Source organism: Lissotriton helveticus, chromosome 8, assembly GCF_964261635.1.
Source record: "Lissotriton helveticus chromosome 8, aLisHel1.1, whole genome shotgun sequence".
Lineage (NCBI taxonomy): Eukaryota > Metazoa > Chordata > Amphibia > Caudata > Salamandridae > Lissotriton > Lissotriton helveticus.
The window spans coordinates 1,336,714,017-1,336,733,179 of NC_136069.1; the positions used below are offsets into that span (position 1 = coordinate 1,336,714,017).

Here is a 19,163-nt window from a genome sequence, read left to right on the forward strand (position 1 = left end):
GCATAACAGCATTTTGAAATTCACTCCATCATTAATTTGAATAAATACAGTCTATTTTCTACAAATAAAGGAATCATGATGGTCTGCAGATGTTTTATATAGGTCGAAGCCTACCAGATAGCGTAGCTGTCTGATATGCTAACAACATTTTGAGAACATTTGGAAAACTTTCCTTGCTTGTCATTGGATTTGTGGTGTGTAACTCACATGTGCTTGCTTTCTATTTGCTAGCTTTATTTGTTTGGGCTGTCTAGGCTTGAGTTCCCCAAACCTTATTTATTGTATTCCTTCACCAGTGCTGAATTTCTGTAAACTGGCTTTATATACCTGTCTTATCTGCCTTGTAACCTTGTAATTATGTTATTATTCCTTGTTTTTTAAAAAATGGTATTCTTACTCGATGTCATCATTGCTCTTATGTCCTTTCTTCCATCATTTTTGTAAAGCGCTCTGATATCCTTCGGGATCTTGTTCGCGCTATATAAAACTATATAAATTAAATAAATCAATAAATAAACATAAATGGTGTATATTTTCAATTGCACAAAACTATACAAAATACATGGCATTAAAGATGATGAAGTGGAGTGTCCTAATGCTAAAAGTCCCATTATTTCCAAAGGGGCAAAAGTGGCCAATGTTTTCTGAGCCAGCAATACTGTACATGCTGTAGAATAAAAGCATCCATGAGCGACACTCACCAAACAGTCATGCCATGAGCTTTATAATGAGTGACAAGCGTAAGCTTTGTTTAGATTTCACGCCATGCTTCTGTGCGATTCCATGGCAGCGAGGCTTTCATTGGCTCGTGCAGTTTCTGAACCTGAAACCTTTTTTTCTGTTTGCTCAGCAATACTACGAAGTGCCAATAGCAATGAAGTCTGTGTTTGATTTGGTTGATACTTTCCAATCACGGATCAAGGAAATGGAAAAACAGAAGAAAGACGGCATTTCCTGCAAGAAAGAAGATAAGACACGCTCACTGGAGAACTTCTTATCCAGGTACAGCTTTCAGCATGCTTTCCAGGCCTATTCACACTTTAGAATTGGTTGGAAAAAGTCTGTATCTAAATACAAAATAATGATTTTAGATTTAGTAATCAATTGTGGGTGAGCAAGCATGATTTATGAACCCACAGTTTTACCCTTAACTCCCTGAGCTATATCATATTGTGATGCGGTCTGTCTGGAAGCAGAGACTACATCTTGTATAGATTCACTGCACAAACAGCATTACGGGAACATGTATTGGTAGGATCCTCTCACAATCCCCCCTTTATTGGTTCGACCCTCACACAATCCCTCCTTTATTGGTACGATCCTCCCATAATCACAGCTTTATTGGTACAATCCTCCCCAAATCCCAGCAGGTCGTAGCTCACTTCAGGGAAAACAAACACTGAATGAGCACAGGTGCCAATATGGCACTTGCCGCTGTGTGTCCCAATGCCGGCATAGTGCCTCTTCACATATTGAAGAGTATTTAAGAGAACCAGGCTGGTACTGGGTTTCAGCACACTCCACTTCCTCTGCAGTCCGGCCGGCAGGAGGAAGCACCCGGAATACAGGCTCTCCTGAGCCAATCACAACGCTACAATGCAGCTTTGTGATTGGTCTTAGTGCCGTGGATCGGCGATCAGACTGGAGCAGGAAACCTGTGCTTACTCCAGACCAGCCTGTGTAATGCAGCCTGGTAGGAACATGCAAAGTGCGCATAAACTGTTTGGTCGACCCAAGAGGGTCAGCCAAACAGTTCATGCGCACTTTAGGAGTGCAATCCACTTCTCCCCCTGCACTGCACTGCCCAGCCCCTCCCCACACTGCACACAGGCTACTGACTGCATGCAATAGGAAAAAAATAAAATGATAATAACGATACGTTATTGTGATTTTATTTTTCCTTTTTGCACTGTGTGGCAACAATTCTCTGCCTTAGCAGGGGAGTAGCCACTGGTAATGGGGCGCAGGAAGATACCAGATTGAGCACAAGCAGGTGAGTCAGGAAGAGAACAAAGATGGCGACTGCGAAGAGGTTGAGTGGGGAGTGCCAAATGGCACAGTGGCTAGAAAGAATAAAAGAATGAAGCCAATAAAACCCGTCTTTACCCATACTGTTCTCTGGGGCCTGTCTAGATTCCTTATAAAAGCGCACACCCACTTAAAAACCAAATTACATAACAACTTTTCTCAGTTGAACCAACATTTACGGTAGTGCAGTGCGTATTTTTTAAACTAACGGACTGCTTTCCAAATTAAAAGGTAGACTATGCATCCACTGCCACAAATGGACACTTCACTCTCCATGCATTGCAATGGAAGCATTTCTTTAATTTGGCGATGTAAGCATATGTAAGTGTGTGAGAAATTTGCTAGCAATTTCCTGCAGAAGAGTGGCCTTCTTGAAAAGTAAACATGAAGAGATTTCTCCTAGCATTGCTATAGACTTGTTATATCAAAATATTGATGATGATGGTGAATGTGCTAGAATGTTTAACATTTGAATTAATACTTAAATGGGTACTAATATTTATTTTTCAAAAAAAAAAGGGCTGGGCATGGAGGTGATAGCTACCCATATAGATATCCAGATAAATCAACAAAAAAGTTTTATTTTCTTTCATCTTAAGGGAAAAAGCGCCAAAATGCTAGGTAGAGATGTCTAACTAGAAATTAAGAATTGTCAGAGCAAACGTAAGTGTTGCACATTCTGATTCACAAGCCACAACCATTGGTTTTGCAATATTTGTGTGTGGCTGGATGAAGCTGACAGCCATGCTTAACAGCAGCAAGCAGGAGAGAAGAGCCAGCAGCTGTTTTCATGGTAAGAGCAGCGGCTCCCGGCGCAGGTAAGCATGGTCAGGCGCTCAATCTGTGGGGCGGGGGCTGGGTTGGGGGGAAGTTGACAGACGACCGAATAGGTAAAATGAAATAAAAAAGTGAAACCTATTCCGTCGTCTGTCGACTTGCCCCCTTGCCCCGCCCGCCCCACCGTGCTTACCTTCCCCAACCCGAGTGGGTAAGAGCAGCCACCTAGAAGCAGGGCAGAGGAATCACAAGGCAAGGATTGAAGCAGAGCTGCCAATCACACAGAAAGGAAGCAAGCAGAGGTAGGCAAACTACGGGGTTTCGGTAAATGGAAACTGATAGATATAGCACGTCTGGGGGATGTATGGCCGGAACAAGCCCTAATCCCGTTCTCTGAACTACAAAAAGAGTACAAACTAGCACATACAGTACGATACAGATATCTACAATATGGACATACACTGCGCAGGCATATCAAAGAGGGGGAGCACCTCCCTGAATGTAGCCCTTTGGAAGACAGATTAGAACTTGACCCAATCCCCGAAAAGGCATTGTCCTGCACATGTAGGAAGATTATTAACAATTCCCTGGATCTCCTCACAAAACTACAAGAGGCATGGGAGTCTGACATAGGCTCGCTAGAAGACGATGACTGGGCGGAAGCCGTGCAAATCCCCAGAGAGGTAGCGATTAGGGCAAGATTCCGGCTAGTACAGTTGAGAATACTACATAGGTCTTACTCCACTAGCACACTCATTTTAAAGCTGGGTCGCACCCTTATGGAGGACTGTCAAAGGGGCTACAAACAGAGAGGAACCTTCTTCTATATAATATGGGACTGCCCGATTATACAGCGGTTTTGGGGGAAGGTGAGGCGGGTAATGTCGGTGGTTATTGTAGAAACAGTGCCCACGGAGGCCAGGTGACATCTACTGTGTGAATCTGGGGAGCAGACATGTCCTAAGTGTCAAAAAATATGGCTACTAGTGGCTGCGATGGTGACCAAGAGGAATATTGCCGGGGCCTGGGGAGCCAGTCACCCACCGACGGTGGCATGCTGGAAAATGGACATGGACTGGTGTTGTGCAGCTGAAAAAACAATCTATGAGAGTAGAGGCTGCCCCAAGAAATGGGAAAAAAATATGAAACCAGTTGGGATGTAAATAGGAAGGCATGAGGGAAGTTAAACTACTTAGACGTGAGGAGGTGGGAGACTAGGGATATATCGGGGCGGGGTCCTCTTAGAACTGTTTGTTAAAGCGGACATGACAATATACCAAAGATGTGTAAAATGTGATGACATAAATGTACTACGAATCAGAGAAAGAAGTAATGCTGTGTAGTAATGCTGACGATTGTTTAATAAAAATACGTTTTAAAAAAAAAGAAAGGAAGTAAGCGCCTAAAACAGCAGTCTCAGCAAGTTCCAGGCAGATGGTGAAAGTAGCCATCAGGTTCACTCGTGACATCAGAAGTGCCTCATCAGCAGGAAAGAAGAGCCACCATGCATGCTCAGTGTGTGAGCACCACCTGATGGCAATGGAGAGGAGACGCTGGGCAGTGATTACAGATGAACCGCCAGATGTGCAGGAAGGAAGCAGTGGTGGCAGCGACAAGGGAGATGAGCTTAGAGTATTGAATGTGTAATGAGTGACTAGACTTTTCAAATGACAATAACGAATATGAGATGCTTGCCATGCTTTTCAGATGTTAGAAGGCTGCTCTTGCTCAAACTAGACCTAAAAATAAATTAAGTCATTTATTACCAACACCCAGAGCAGTGAACTATCAGTCACATTGTTATAGTGGTCCTATTCAAAGATATTAACCGCTTCCATGCTGATGATGGCTCCCGTCCGTCATGCATCACGGTGGGCGTGTGCTGAAGACGGCTGGGGGCCGTCATGAAACCGCACACTCATTAAAACGGCCGCACAGGCGCAGAATCGCGGCCGCGCCCAAGGGGTTAATCCTCCCACATGAGCCTCCATTTCCTTGTGGTTAATGGAATGAAGAAATTATTATAGCATTTATTACAAAGAATACCATCTCACGGGTCCTTCTGACTTCAACATGTCCATTAAAACAATAGCAAAAAAAATGACTTCATCACTCTGTTGAGAATTCCAGCAACATGTCAGGGAATGAAGCAATCATCCATGGTATCCCTTTCAGCCACTGCTGCGATGCTTCATGTATGTAATTCATTCTTTTCAATTTATTGCCGAGTTTAATATCTTTGTATGAAGGACCGTTTCATGAATTCAGTCATAATTTCGCTCGTTTCACCTACATTTATCTCAGCCAATGAACATGGCTATAAATAGACATGAACAGAGAATGTTTCAGAATGTTTAACTAGTCAAGATGTTTTTAAAAGTAATGGCTGCCCTGTGACGGCAGTGCATTTTAGACCCATATGACGGTAGTTTAGAGGTGAGGCTGTATATTGTTGTTTCCCAGATTTAAACAACTGTAGCTATATATTTCATTTACATTTCTTTTATATCCCTCAGTAATTCTAATGGAATTCCACAGACTTTGTTTCATCCGGCCACAGAAGTAAACACGCATTTGCAATGCAATAAGTTTCGCATTTGCAAGAGTTTAAAATATTGGCATTGTAAATGACAATGCCCTTTATTGATCTGTTTTGATAATTAATACATAAATAAAAGGCATTGTCATTTACAATCCCAATAGCTAAAACTCTTGTAAATGCGAGACCTCGACCGCCACAGGCTGCTTGGAACATGACAGGCTGCTTGGAAAGTGAAAGCGCACATGGCATTCTGAATGTTGCAGGAAACCATGTCGTGCATGCAGTAGGTGAAACTCATTAAATAAAATAGTGCTTAAAGACTAAATAAGGCGCACCGTGTAACAAACAAAGTAAAAGGACCAGTCCTCATGGGAGGTTACAAGTGAAGACAACACAGTACTAAGGAGGGAATAACAAGCCTATAAATGAATCAGAAGCCAGCATTTAGGAAAGCCAATGACAAATATGGGCGGAGAGTGGGTGGGGCTTCAAGTCCATACTCCAGTACAGCATGCCTCGCAGAGCAGCACACGTGCTGCTGCCCAGGCTCAACCGAAAAGGCCCTCCAGCTAAGAACTGGCAGGTTTGTGTAATTTGTTTGGTTCTTCCTATCGTAATGAAGTTCAGTGAGATCACACAAGCCACTTGTAGCGTGGTACTATCTGAATAACGACGCTGCACACTTATAATATTTACGAGCTCTTTATTCTGCTTCTTCACAGTTCTCCGTCCCTACTCTAACTAACCCTTTCCTGTCGTCGCTCCTCCTCTTCCTGTGTCCCCCCCTAACTCCACCCACCAACAACTAGACTGCACACAACCTTACATCTCCCCCTTTGTTACCAAAATAGAAAACAAAAGTCTGACTTGGTTATATTTCTTCGATCAGCCGCACAGGTCGTCGAATATCTCGTCTGGGTCGCAGGACCACACCTCCCTCTTCAGATTCAACTTCTGCCTGAGTCCCAAATCTCTGTACTGCAGCTGCGTTGCTAGATCTCTCTGTGTCCAGTCTTTCGGTCGTTTTGTGGAGGGCATCCCTGACAGTCGGGGTGCACCGTTGAAAGTGCGACACATTCCTGGTAATTCTCCTGTTCTCTGACTCAGCTGTTATCATCGTACCCTTCTGTTGAGTGATCATGAGAGGTTCAGCCCTGAACTTGCAGTCTGTCTTTTTCTGCTGTTCCTGCTTGACCAATACACAGTCCCCTTCATGCAGAGATGAAGATCTGACTCTCCTCCGAGTGTCAGCGTAGGATTTCATTTTGTTCTTGCGCTCTCGGTCAGCCACCACTAGCTCCTCATGCGTTCTCGTAGGCGACACCGGTCGCAGGGCCCCTTCCCACATAGATATCCGTGTTCTGATCGGTCATCCTAACATGAGAGTGGCAGGACATTTCCCTGTAGTGGCATGGGGTGTCGTTCGATATGCTCTCAAAACTTCATTGAGAGCCACTTGTAAGTCCTTCTTATCACTGGTGGCCTGCTGGAATGTCTTCTTCAAGGTTGCCATAAATCGATCCACCATTCCATTGGCCTGAGGCCATAGGGGAGTGATCTTGCGATGCCTGAAATTCAAGTGTTTCGCGAATTCACCAAATTCGTGCCCATTGAAGGGGAGGGGCGTTATTCGTCTTGAGTTCTTTAGGAACACCCCAGGCAGCAAACACTTCATCCAACACAGCAATGGTGCTGGTGGCACTGGTAGATGATACAAACTGGGCTATCGGAAATCTGGAGTACTCGTCCATTATCACTAAGACATATTTGCCCGACTGAATGGGTCCATAAAAGTCCATGGCGAGCTCTTGCCATACACCACTAGGTAGCTTTGACATTTGTATGGGTGCTGGAGGATCTCCTTGATTGACCAGCTGGCACTGGGGGCAGTCTTTTAGAGTGAGCTCCACCATCTGGTCAAGTAGCGGAAACCATACTCGCTCTCTGAGCGCTCTTTTTGTAGCGACCACTCCACAATGACCCTCGTGGGCTAAATTGATGACACCCTGGCGGAGTTGCCTAGGAATGCCGATCCTTTGATCCCTCAGTAGGAGCCCCCCTGAGGTGGCAGATAGTTCTTCACTCACATGCCTAAAGGCCTGCATCTCTTGGCGGATGTGTGGATCACACTCTTCCTCCTCACTGTCATGATGCCATCGATTGGTCCACAATCGGCGCATCACCTTTTGAAGGATGTCATCTTGAGCTGTGGCTTCACATATTGCCTCCAAGGGAACCGCCGGTGGTCTGGCTTGGTCCACTATGAAGTGTATGTACTCTTCTGCCACTGATGGACGTGATGCCTGTGATGCTTGAGGATGTCTCGACATGTAATCAGCCGGATTCGCTGATTTTCCTGGTTTGTGCACTATTGTATAAGTGTACTCCTGTAGACGCCATCCCAGCGCTCAATTCGAGGTGGCATTTTGGCTCTGGGATTTCCAAAAATAGTTACTAGCGATTGATGGTCAGTCACTAGCGTGAAGTGCTTGCCGCATATAAAAATGTGAAAGTGCTCGCACGCCCACACAACCGCAAGGCTTTCCTTTTCGGGTTAGGAATAGGCTTTCTCGGTGTCCGATAAACTTCTGCTAGCATATGCCACGATGTGCCTCTGGTCTGTCTCATTGTCAAATTGAGCCAATATTGCACCCAAACCCACTGGGCTAGCATCGATAGTGATCTCAGTATTTCTCTTAGGGCTGAAGTATGCCAGGTTGTCCGCTGACTCAACAACACGTTTGATTTCCTGGAAAGCCTGCTCACATTGGGGAGTCCAGATGAATGGCTGCCCTTGTTTGGTAAGAGCCCGTAATGGGTGACTGACGGTGGCATGGTCTTTTATGTATCTGGCACAATAGCTTGCCATGCCCAGAAAAGATCGAATGTCACTCACATCTTGTGGACTTTTGGTGTCGTTTAGGGCTGTCACCTTCTCAGGATCAGGCTTCATCCCGGCCCCAGAAAACACGTGTCCAAAGAATTTAAGAGTCTAGCGCTTTGTCGTGTTCCTGAACATTCGAACCATATACTAGAATGTCAGCACTATAATTTAGTGTATTTGGTATGTGATGTATGGTCTGGCGGATGGCTTCTTGAAAAATCTCCGCAGCAGATGAAATTCCAAAACTAAGTCGTTTGTAGCGGAACAGCCCCAGATGAGTGGCAAATGTTGTTATATATCGCGACTTCTCATGTAGCTCCAACTGGTGGTATCCTTTATTCAAGTCTAATTTGGAGAAGACTCTTGCGTCATTTAACGATGAAATCATGTCACTTAAATGGGGTCCTGGATGATGCTCCCTTTCGATGGCCGTATTGGGTAGCCTCATATCCACACACAGGCGCACCTTTTCGGGTGTGCCCTTTTTTGGCACAATGACTACTGGTGACACCCACGGTGTTGGCCCTTCTGTCCGCTCAATGATGTCCGTTCGTAATAACTCCTGAATTTCATCTTCCACAGCTTGTTGAAGGTGGAAGGGTACTCGCCTGTGATGTTGTGCGACGGGACGTATTCGCTCGTTGATGTGCAACCGGATCTGGCACTTGTTCATTTTTCCGAGTCCGGTGAATAGTTTAGGGAACTTGTGTATGATATCTGGATCATCGCTTACCCTGTATAAAATTTCGACCAGCCGAAGACGCTCCGCAGTGGGCAGATTGAGGAGACAGTCAGCTTCGGGGCCTTCAATTACATGTATATATGCCGGCACAGAGGTGGTTTTGTGCTTGAGTGTAGTTGCAAATTTCCCCAGGTAAGGGAGAGGTTTCTTCGACATCCAGGTGAACACTCTGACATAGGCTGGGCTCAAAGTGGGTGGCGGTTTCATTTTGTTGTATTCAGTCACAGGGATATAGTTCAGTGATGCCCCACTATCCAGTACAAACTTGGTTGCATGGGTTCCCACACTTATGTCCAGTCTGGGGTATTTTTTTAATTGGTCCGGATCAGCGACCATGCAGACATACTCATCAGTGTACACCGATTCCCGAGATGCTGACCTGAATCCTCTGCATGGGGACCTTCTCTCCCATTGGGACCTGCACGACTCTCTGCTGGAATGTGAGGAAACAGAGGATGATTCCGGCCGATCCTGGACTGCCTTCACATGATGCCGCCTTGTGTCAGGGCGAGACGATCTTGTTGTCTCTTTCATCCTTTCTTTGCAATATTCTCCACACATAGCCTCAAAGTGATTTTCTCTTCCGCATTTTCGGCACTGCTGACCAAGTGCTGGACAGACATCAGTGTGCGGAAAATCGTATCCGCACCGATAACACTTTTGCGGGCGATCTCGTTTCTTGTCTCCACGGCCAGACTCATGTCGTCTGAGCCCTGTGTAATGCTGGCGGGACGATGGCCTGGATGTCCGGCGTCGATCCCGAGAGTGTCTGCGAGTGTCCTTAGCTTGTACACGATACGCTTGTTCCCGCCTCTCACCATGCCCCGCCTCCATTCTTCTAGCATGTTCCTCTGCTTGATCATGTATCCGGGTCATCTCTTCAATCTCATCAAGGTTATGACTTTTCCGTAGTAGCCGCCTTCTGAGAGTTTCTGATTGGCAAGCTTCAATTATTCGCAATCTTATGGCATCTTCCGTGGAAAACGTATCAAACTCACACTACCGAGACAGTCGTCGTAGTCTCATTATAAACATACTCATCAATTCCTCCTTTTCTTGACGGGCTTGGTGAAACATGTACCTTTCATAATCCACATTTCTTTTATGTAAAAATCTTTTATTTAAAGCATCTCGCACCTTGGCATATGATCCGGTTTCGGCAGTCGGCAATTCCTTGATTAACTCACTGACTTCTTTCCCAACCAGATTGCGTAATGCAATTAACTTTTCTTCTTCATCCGTGACTTTTGACCCTTTCATATAGTCAACAACAACGAAAGAGTGACTGTTTTAAAACACACTGAAGGAAGCACTCAAATGTTGTTAGAAGGACCCTCACTCACCAACCTGGTTGGTGACATGCTTCATCATTGGGTCCCCACCGGATCAGCCGAGTGCCGTTCCGGTGTGCTACAACGCCTGCAATTGCAGCGGAGCAGGTTGTGATTTTGTGCAAGTGAATTAGTGTAAGGTTAAAAAGTAGCCAAATGCTCCCTGAAAAAAACTTTATTTTAGGTGATTTGGGTACTAATAAAAACAAGTGGCGGATCAATACCAACTGAACAATGAAGCTGGGAGATCCGATGAAAACTAAAACTTGGTCGACATGAACATGTTTCTGCTTGTATTAGCAAATTTCGCTAAGCATTCATCAGGACCTTACTGAACAGTGAGACCATGGCGATATACGCACGCTAAGGCATACCCTAACCTATGGTCATATGTAAAAAACTCCCGGTTTTACCATGTAGGTAGTTCTTAGACCGGTGGTAACTTGGTTCAAAAGTACAAATTACTTCATGGAGCAGAGGCCGGGGACCCGTCTGGAAGTTTTCCAACGTTACGGGGACCCACCAGGAGCCTAACAGTACTCGTCCTGCTCCGAATATTCATATAGTCCTCAAAGTCCTCAAACCACTCCTGCCATCTGGGCCCCATGTCCCCTCCAGCTATTAGGGCCAATGGTTCTGGAGGACGCAGGTATGAGACACCGGTCGTGATTGGCGTGGTTGCCGCCGCATCCGCCGCGTTTCGTTGCGGTGACGTCGTCATCTTGATTTATGTCTTGGTCTCTTTGCCTTTGCTCGTGCTTGTATGTCACTCTTGCGTTTGCTTGTGCTTGTTTTCGTATATTGCCTCTTGTGTTTGCCTGTGCTTATCTTCAATTTTCCTTTGCATTTGCTTGTGCGCTTGTGCTCATTGTCTTTTGCTGTTGCATTTGCTTGTGCTTGTTGTCTGATTTTCTTCTGCAGTTGCTTATGCTTGTTTTCTTTTGTAGTTGCCTTTGCTTGTGCTTGTTGTCTGATTTTCTCTTGCAGTTGCTTGTGCTTTCCATTCAGTTGCTTGCTGCCTGACTTCAAAATGGCGGCCTTATGCTTTTAATAGGGACTGGGACCACTGCCTGACTTCAAAATGGCCGCCGTTGTGGAAATCTCGTTTCCCACGAGATTTCGGGCTCATTCATTCCTTCAGGCTCACTTTCCAACCGGCACTCACCGGCAGTCGGCTTTCCAGCAAGCAACACCTCCACACGCTCTTTGGACCTCCGAGCGGCAGGTAAGATCGGGGTGGGCTCCCGATCTTCGTTTCTTCAGCCACCCTCTGCGACCTCACGCATCCGAGGTGGGCACCCGGTCCCAGCGCTCGACTGCGCGATTACGACGGGGTGATTCCAGCGCTCGACAGTGCTTTGCTAAATAAGCTTCCTCCGCCTGTGCTCCACGCGACCAGCTGATCGCGGAGCTGCGGGCGCTCACCGATGGCAGGGCACTCTCGGCGGCGGTCTCCTGCACAGCACACGTGTCGCGACGGCGACTTCCACGTCGTGCTGCCTGGGACGGTTTGCTCGTAGTCAGGGTTCGGAGGTGGCAGACTGCACCATCCCACCTTCGTCGCCAGCTGTAGCGTCGTACTATCTGAATAACGACGCTGCACACTTATAATATTTACGAGCTCTTTATTCTGCTTCTTCACAGTTCCCCGTCCCTACTCTAACTAACCCTTTCCTGTTGCGGCTCCTCCTCTTCCTGTGTCCCCCTAACTCCACCCACCAACAACTAGACTGCACACAACCTTACACCACTTAGGCCAGCTACTTCACCGGCAGGTTATGTTATTGTCCCTCCACATCATTTTGCCAGGGAGAACCACACATAGTGCACAAACCACTAAACCCGCCCATTTCTCAGGTTCTCCTGTAAAGAGAATTCCGACAGTTTCTCTTTTTACTCTGAAGGTGAACTAAAAAACCTGTGGATTTGGTCTGTTTCATGTTTTGTCAAATTGTATTGTCAAACACTATACATTACATCAACCCTCAATGGGACCAGGCATCTTTGAAAACTTACATAATTTTAATTCCCTCAATAAAAGGATTTATTGTAAAATATTCCTAGGTTGTGTCTAAGTAAAGCTATTTCCTTACCTAATATATTGCAGTTTGTAATTAATGAGAGAGCCCTGAATCCAGATGATTTGTATCATGCTTATTAAAGAAATCTCTAGGAATGCCTCACTAAAGAATGTCCAAGTCAGAATGAGGGTTTATCCTAGCGGAAACAATAAGACCTACGTTCCTTTTAGATCTAAAGATAATATTGGCAAAACTAGATTGTTAAGAGTTCAAAGGTATCATTGATGTTTTACATCTGGAGCACTATCTAGCGGAAACTTTTGATATGAGGTCTGGTAGTCTAATCATGCATTTAGGTACAAGATGCTTCCAATAAGTATAGGTGAGGGAGCATGGTCCTAAGTTCTTAGAAACACATATCAGTATTATATATGGTTATTATTTGGAAACATTGAACCATGCTCAATTGGTACTTAAAGACCTAATGAATCTTTGTCCGATATATCTTGATCCACTTTTTTAGGTCTCAGCTACAGACAGCTTTATCTATCTAAAGTTGTCCAGACCTTCAATTTCCAATGTAGATGGAACAGACTTTGGGTCAGCTTCTTGCTGATGATTGGATGACTTTGTTTTCAATCTCAGTTGTCTCCTTTTGATTCATTGGATTTCCTCACTTTCCTTGTGTTTTGTCCTGCGCAGGAGAATTTTAGACTCACAGTATTCAGCTTTATTTACTTTTATCTTTTGGCTGCTGTAGTTGCTTGCGTTCAGGGAACGACATTATCTGCATGTATTTTATTTCTCTCTCCTTGTGTGCTGCTGCTTCTTCCCTTTTCCCTGCTTCCCTCAATCTACATGCTGCATTCTCCCCTCCATTCCATCTTGTCTGTTACTCCCCTGGCTTTTCACTTCTTCGCTGGCTGGCTGGAGTCTTCTGACTCACGCCGCAGTTGACTCATCACCATCACTGCTCTCAGAATCGGACTGGTGCCCCCACAATCCAACTCCTGGTGGCTCTACATCGATGCAATTCCTTATCTCTGGCAAGAATCCAACCCCTGGTGGATCGATCAATTGAAGCTTTCATCAGGTCTTTGGTTGCTAGCCCCACTGGCTGCCTCCCCTTGTCCTGATGAAAACCCGCCATGACTCCTCTTGAATCACGCACTACTTGGGTCGAAACGTCGATGTGCAAACACAATCCATTCCCTACTCTCTCCACCCCACATGAAAAGCAGAACTGTGTATTGATTGGAGATTTAAGTGTATACGATTGATGTCTACTGAATGAACGTTTTAGATACATCCTGTACAGCACTATATATCCTATTTACCTAAAGCACTTTGTCACTAGTAGATCACCTCTCCACTTGGGGTCAGCGCCCTCACCCTCTGCCCCAATGTGAATTACCTTTATATTTTTTTGCTGGTATTACGAAGAGCATGGGTCTCTAATTTTAAGGCTGTTTTAAGGGTATTAGTTTCAGCTAATCAGCATCTGAGGAGGCAGATTATCTGCCTTTCGCTTCAGACTCGTGGTATCTTCAAGATCTAGTCTTCCCTTCCCTTTTGGTGCATATATGAATTATATATAAAAGTGGTGCAAGCACTCAAATGCAGACACCAGGATGTGAGCCTGCAGCAGACCTCAGGCCACTTCTTAACCTGCAGAGAGCAGCTACAAAGCCTCACGCCCCTCCACACACTGGTGCACTTTGTCTCCTAGACTTTGTCTTCTGCGCTGTATTGACTCAGACATGCAACTTCACCCCTGGGCTAGTGTTCCGCTAGACCTCAATGAAACAGAAGCGAGAGTACATGGGAACCTCAAGCCTGTAGATTCAGTAAAACATGTTGCTAAAACATATATGCAAGAATACTTGCATAAAAGTAGGCAGAGTACGAGTAGGGGGGACTGTTTGTAAGAAGGTCTGCTTACTGCAACAGCAAGGGAGTGCATTGCAGTTATTCAATGCTTAACCTGTGTGCTGGCCCAAGAAAGAAAATAATTGGATGGGCTCAATGCACCAGGTGAGAACTGAAGTGTGCCTTCCAGTGGTGTAGCTAGACCTTTGGCTGGCTGTGGCGCTCCGTGCATTTGCCGCCCGCGACTGCTGCAGGTAAGAGCGGGGGGCCACCGCCCCAAATATTTTTGCCGGCTGGGGCAGACTGCCCTTCCTTGCTTTGCCACTGGTGCCTTCAGAGCTCTGTGCTCAGTCATGGAATAGTTAGGACAGCGTTGTGTTAGCGACACAAGTGGGCGAAGAGTGATTTCTCTAAGAGACTGGTTTGATTCTCTTCAGAATGGAAGTGTTTATCCAAAGCTCACTAATGTCAGTCTTTCTACTGCAATATGCACATAGGCATGGGGTTTAAGGTTGATCTAGATTTTACCTCCAGATTTACAGGAAGTTCATTTTGATTTGGTTAATGATTTACACTTTCTTTAGGTGTGCTCTAGATATTTATGAGTGTCTTTATCAATGAAGGAACACTAAACCACTATGAGAAATTCTGGTATTTTAATTCTACAAGATGAATAGGATTAGAAATAAAACTCTTGTATTAACACTTAAAATACTGAGAGGAGTGGCACAGTGAGAGTAATTCACAAGATAATAACACTATACCAAATAATCACATGTATCTGCTCCAAGACCCATTTCGTTATTTTACTTTTACTGAAAAATGAGTTTTTTATTGCTGGAGATGACTCTGAAGAAATATCCGTGAATGCTTCAGATAAAACCTGTTTTGAAGCTAATAGCTCCTTTACTGCTTTCTGTTCGTGAGTCCTCTGTATTGGTAGATTAACCCTTTTTCGTGTAACAAGATGGATCTGTCAAGCAGGATAACTAATTATTTAGTTCTCTAGGGGTCAGATGAAGAAAGATACTGGTCACAAAAAGTGGTAGCAATTTGCAACCTGAATATTTAGGGCCAGTGTCTAATTTTGCGAACAGACCTATGTACTAATAGGATGGTTAGCAGAATACCGAATTGGAAGGGGATAGCAGAGCAACCTCACTAATTAACAACCATTTGGCAGGTCACAAATTGCCACACCCTCTAATTGGCTTCTTTCAGAGGGATGCAATGGAAAGCAGACCATCATCACTGTGATTGCACTTCAAAATAGATTTATTTTAAAGCAGCTTGACTCCTTGCAGGCAACCTGGCAGCTTTTTCTTTTTAAGTTTGCAATTTTGATAAAATTCAGAGAGAGTTGGTAGCGGTCCCCTGGATAACTGCCTTCTCCTGCCGAAGTCGTCACTTTGATTACCAAAGGGGAAGAGGTCTAAAATGGACTAGTTTCCTTTTGTGAATCAGTTACCATCCCAACTTGGGAGTCATTAACTGTTCAATGGTTTGTCACCAGATTTACAGCCGCAAACCATTGATCCATGTGGTATTGATTTCCAATTTGGAAGGGATGCCCAATAAATTGGTAATTGGTTCCCATTTCCAAATCCATTTTCACGAGTCAGTAAAACTTTACCAACTCATAAAATAAGTTAAGCAGATAAGAAAAAGGGAATTTATGGTCGCAAACCCTGTGATTTTGCGCATCACAAGGTTTGCGACCGCAAAATACCTTAGTACATCTGATACTGGCGTAATGAAAAGTGAGGGGGCCTCCCTGCACGGTACTTAGGGGGGAGCCCCTCTGGGCTCAATCAGGAGCTCTCCGGCCAGAGGGCAGTGGCTAGGGGACCCCTTGGAGCTAGGGCCCCCCGGCACCGCGTGGGCTGCGGGGCCTGTGTTACGCCCCTGACATCTGACCCTAGATGAAAGCTTTATTTCTGTATATGTACATTTTATCCCTGAGTGCTGATGAATGTTGAATGCAAGCCTATGTAGATAATAATGAATCCTGTTTGTGCACAGATGTCTATGTTGTCTTAATAATATATCGTGCTGAGATCTATATTTTGGTGATTGTACTCAATGTAACAAATTCTATGTTACGTTGTTTTTATCTCTATATGGACTGTGTGTTACTTTTATGGATGCTTTGTGCCTCCGAATAAAGTTTTATAATGATGATGATGAATCCTGTGGTCATGTTGATTCAGCCTGTATTCCTGTAAATTAACATGTTTCTCTCGGAAATGGATTTGCTGTAGAGAGAGGTCTATCCTAAACTTCTTAAATGATTCTCTTGATGTCTCTAGATTATTAGTTTATTCCAGTAGGTGAATGTTTTAATGTGCTATGTTTTTTTTGTATGACAGTGGTCACAAGTTCCTTGAATACTCAATGCATTTGTTGTGGTGTGTAGTGCTCCAGACAGGTTTACACCAATCATAGCTTTCAGGGTTAATATGCCTGATGCAGAGCATAGTTTTTAATGAATAGGTCAAAGTCTCTCATCCTAGTCAGTCAGTTGGCTTAGTGGATTCACGTGTTTGTTACAGAGTTTCTTGCGTAATATGTTCATCAAAGGTTACAATTCTGATAACATAGATCAGAGGGTTATAGCTTTGCTGCAAACATCTGCATGCAACCTACAAATTACTACTTTGCATCTTTGCAGGTTTTTAACTCAGCCTTTCATTCTTCTCAGGTTGATGAACACCTTTTATTAATTTAGAATCAACAGTACAGTTTGTAATTCTGTACTGTATAAATGGCCATTGTTAATGTAATTTCACACAGAGATTGACATACTTTACACACTTTCAAACCTTGAGAAAGCGCCAGAAGTTTGATATCTTTTTTGAGAATTTAGCTTGGCGAAGTATTGATAATATGCATGCTTGTCCTTGCGATTAAAAGTTAATATTAGTATAGTGACATATTGTGGCCATATAGGAAATGCAGAAAATAATGTATCAGGAGGGCTAGCAGCAGCTATTGGCTTTACCAAGGCTTGGAAAATTTCCAAGCACTTGCAAAGACAATAGATTATTGAAATGTTGTTAAAAGGTTATTTACTATGCTCCTAACATGGTCGCTATGTTACTCATTAATGCAATGTTGTGGCAATATTTAATGCATAGAAACTAATGTTTACAAATACTTCCAAGATGACCACCTCTTTGTATTATGATGCAGTTTGGTGCCTTCTTGGAAGTATATTATATAACAATCCAAGATGGCTCTGCTGCTATTGACTTTGCTAATACTTATTTGTTTCGTTTTCAGCACTCGTTTGTATTCCTCTGTTTCTCCCCCACTTGTTCCTCACTCCCTCGCTATTTGATCCTTTCCACTGCTCCCCTGTGCTCCCCATCCAGCTCACTATTTCAAATCATTTTGGTTTTTTTAATGACACAGCATCTACATAGTGCTACTGGAACCCTCCCTTCCTTTTTTGTGTTACCATGCTCTTTCTGTTTCTTACTTTTATTTATTTAAAAAAAATGAATGTAGCATTCTAAAATGGATGTCCACAGAGTTGAAATGGTAAAAATCAAAAAGCCATAATAGCCCCAGGTGTGTCATGACCCACATGCATGCATGCGTCAGAACCCACAAGGATGTCATGACGGACGTCTCACAACACATGCAAATGCAATTTATGCCATTTGTGAAAAGCTTCATTGATAGAAACCCATCCAAGCGTGTTGGCCAAGCATCCACATGTATGAACATGTGTCATGACACACATGCATGCATGCGTCAGAACCCACAAGGATGTCATGACGGACGTCTCACAACACATGCAAATGCAATTTAGGCATTTTGTGAAAAGCTGTCATTAATGGAAACCCATCCAAGCTTGTTGGCCAAGCATCCACATGTATGAACATGTGTCATGACACACATGCATGCATACGTCAGAACCCACAAGGATGTCATGACGGACATCTCACAACACATGCAAATGCAATTTAGGCCATTTGTGAAAAGCTTTCATTAATAGAAACCCATCCAAGCTTGCTGGCCAAGCATCCGCATGTATGTACGTGTCATGACGCACTGGAGGCCATTTTGGTATGTTAATGGCAGTGCTAAAAAGCAAAGGTAACGGTAATAGCTTGGCCTTTTAGAGACACGACCTATTGGATTAGCCAATCTTTAACTAGTTGTTAGGACAATTAATGATGCTTATTTGATATTAAATGTGTAGGTGTTTTGTAAACTATTTATGTTTGAATACGAAGTTGTGCGCGCATGTGTATTGAAAAATAAGCTGTGACTTGCTCAGTCTACGCTCTTTGAAGCCAATGAGGGAATTCATAAATAAAATTATTATCCTGATTTTAATTTCGACGCTTCTTCTGCAACTTACATGATCATCAGACATACTGTGTGTGGCCAAGTGAAACAGTATCATCACAAACTATTTTAATCTGGCCGCACACTTGCATACTCAGAGTGTGTACTTTATGGTCTCTGGTCAATATTTCAAGTCTGCACTTTCAAAATTGCTCTATGAACCATCATGCTTTGTAATATTGGCTTTAAAATGCACCATTTGCTCACTCTTTTTTAAAACAAATTCTCAGGGGGAGGTGGCCCCCTACCTCCCCTTGTGATAGTTGTGCTCACTCGCTCTGTTCCCTAATGATGCACCACTCCAAAACGTTAATGCCTTACCACTTTCAAATGCCACCAGCCGCCACTGTTAAGGGTGGAGGAAGAAAAGAGGGAAAACAATGGAAAGGGAAAAGATTGGAGAATAATATATTCTAACTTTCTATTGCGATTTTCATTTTATCAATAACGTGGGATTTTAAGTAGTTTGGAAAACAAATTAGGAGTTTTTGCAGCACCATACAATCCTTTTTAAAAAAAATACCAAATTCATTGATCCATTTTAAATCGCATCCTGGTAACTATGTCTTCTTAGTATGCGGGGAATGCGGTTTAACATTGGAGCCCCAGA

General features: G+C 44.0%; 1 protein-coding gene across 1 annotated transcript in view; it reads left to right on the forward strand.

Annotated features, from left to right (window-relative positions):
- The window catches only part of CCDC80 (coiled-coil domain containing 80), a 268,776-nt gene that overhangs the window by 157,494 nt on the left and 92,119 nt on the right, over positions 1-19,163 (forward strand). Inside the window, exon 5 of the mRNA XM_078658313.1 lies at positions 851-1,002. Coding sequence (XP_078514439.1) covers positions 851-1,002 — 152 coding nt within the window. The remainder of the gene's footprint in view (positions 1-850; positions 1,003-19,163) is intronic.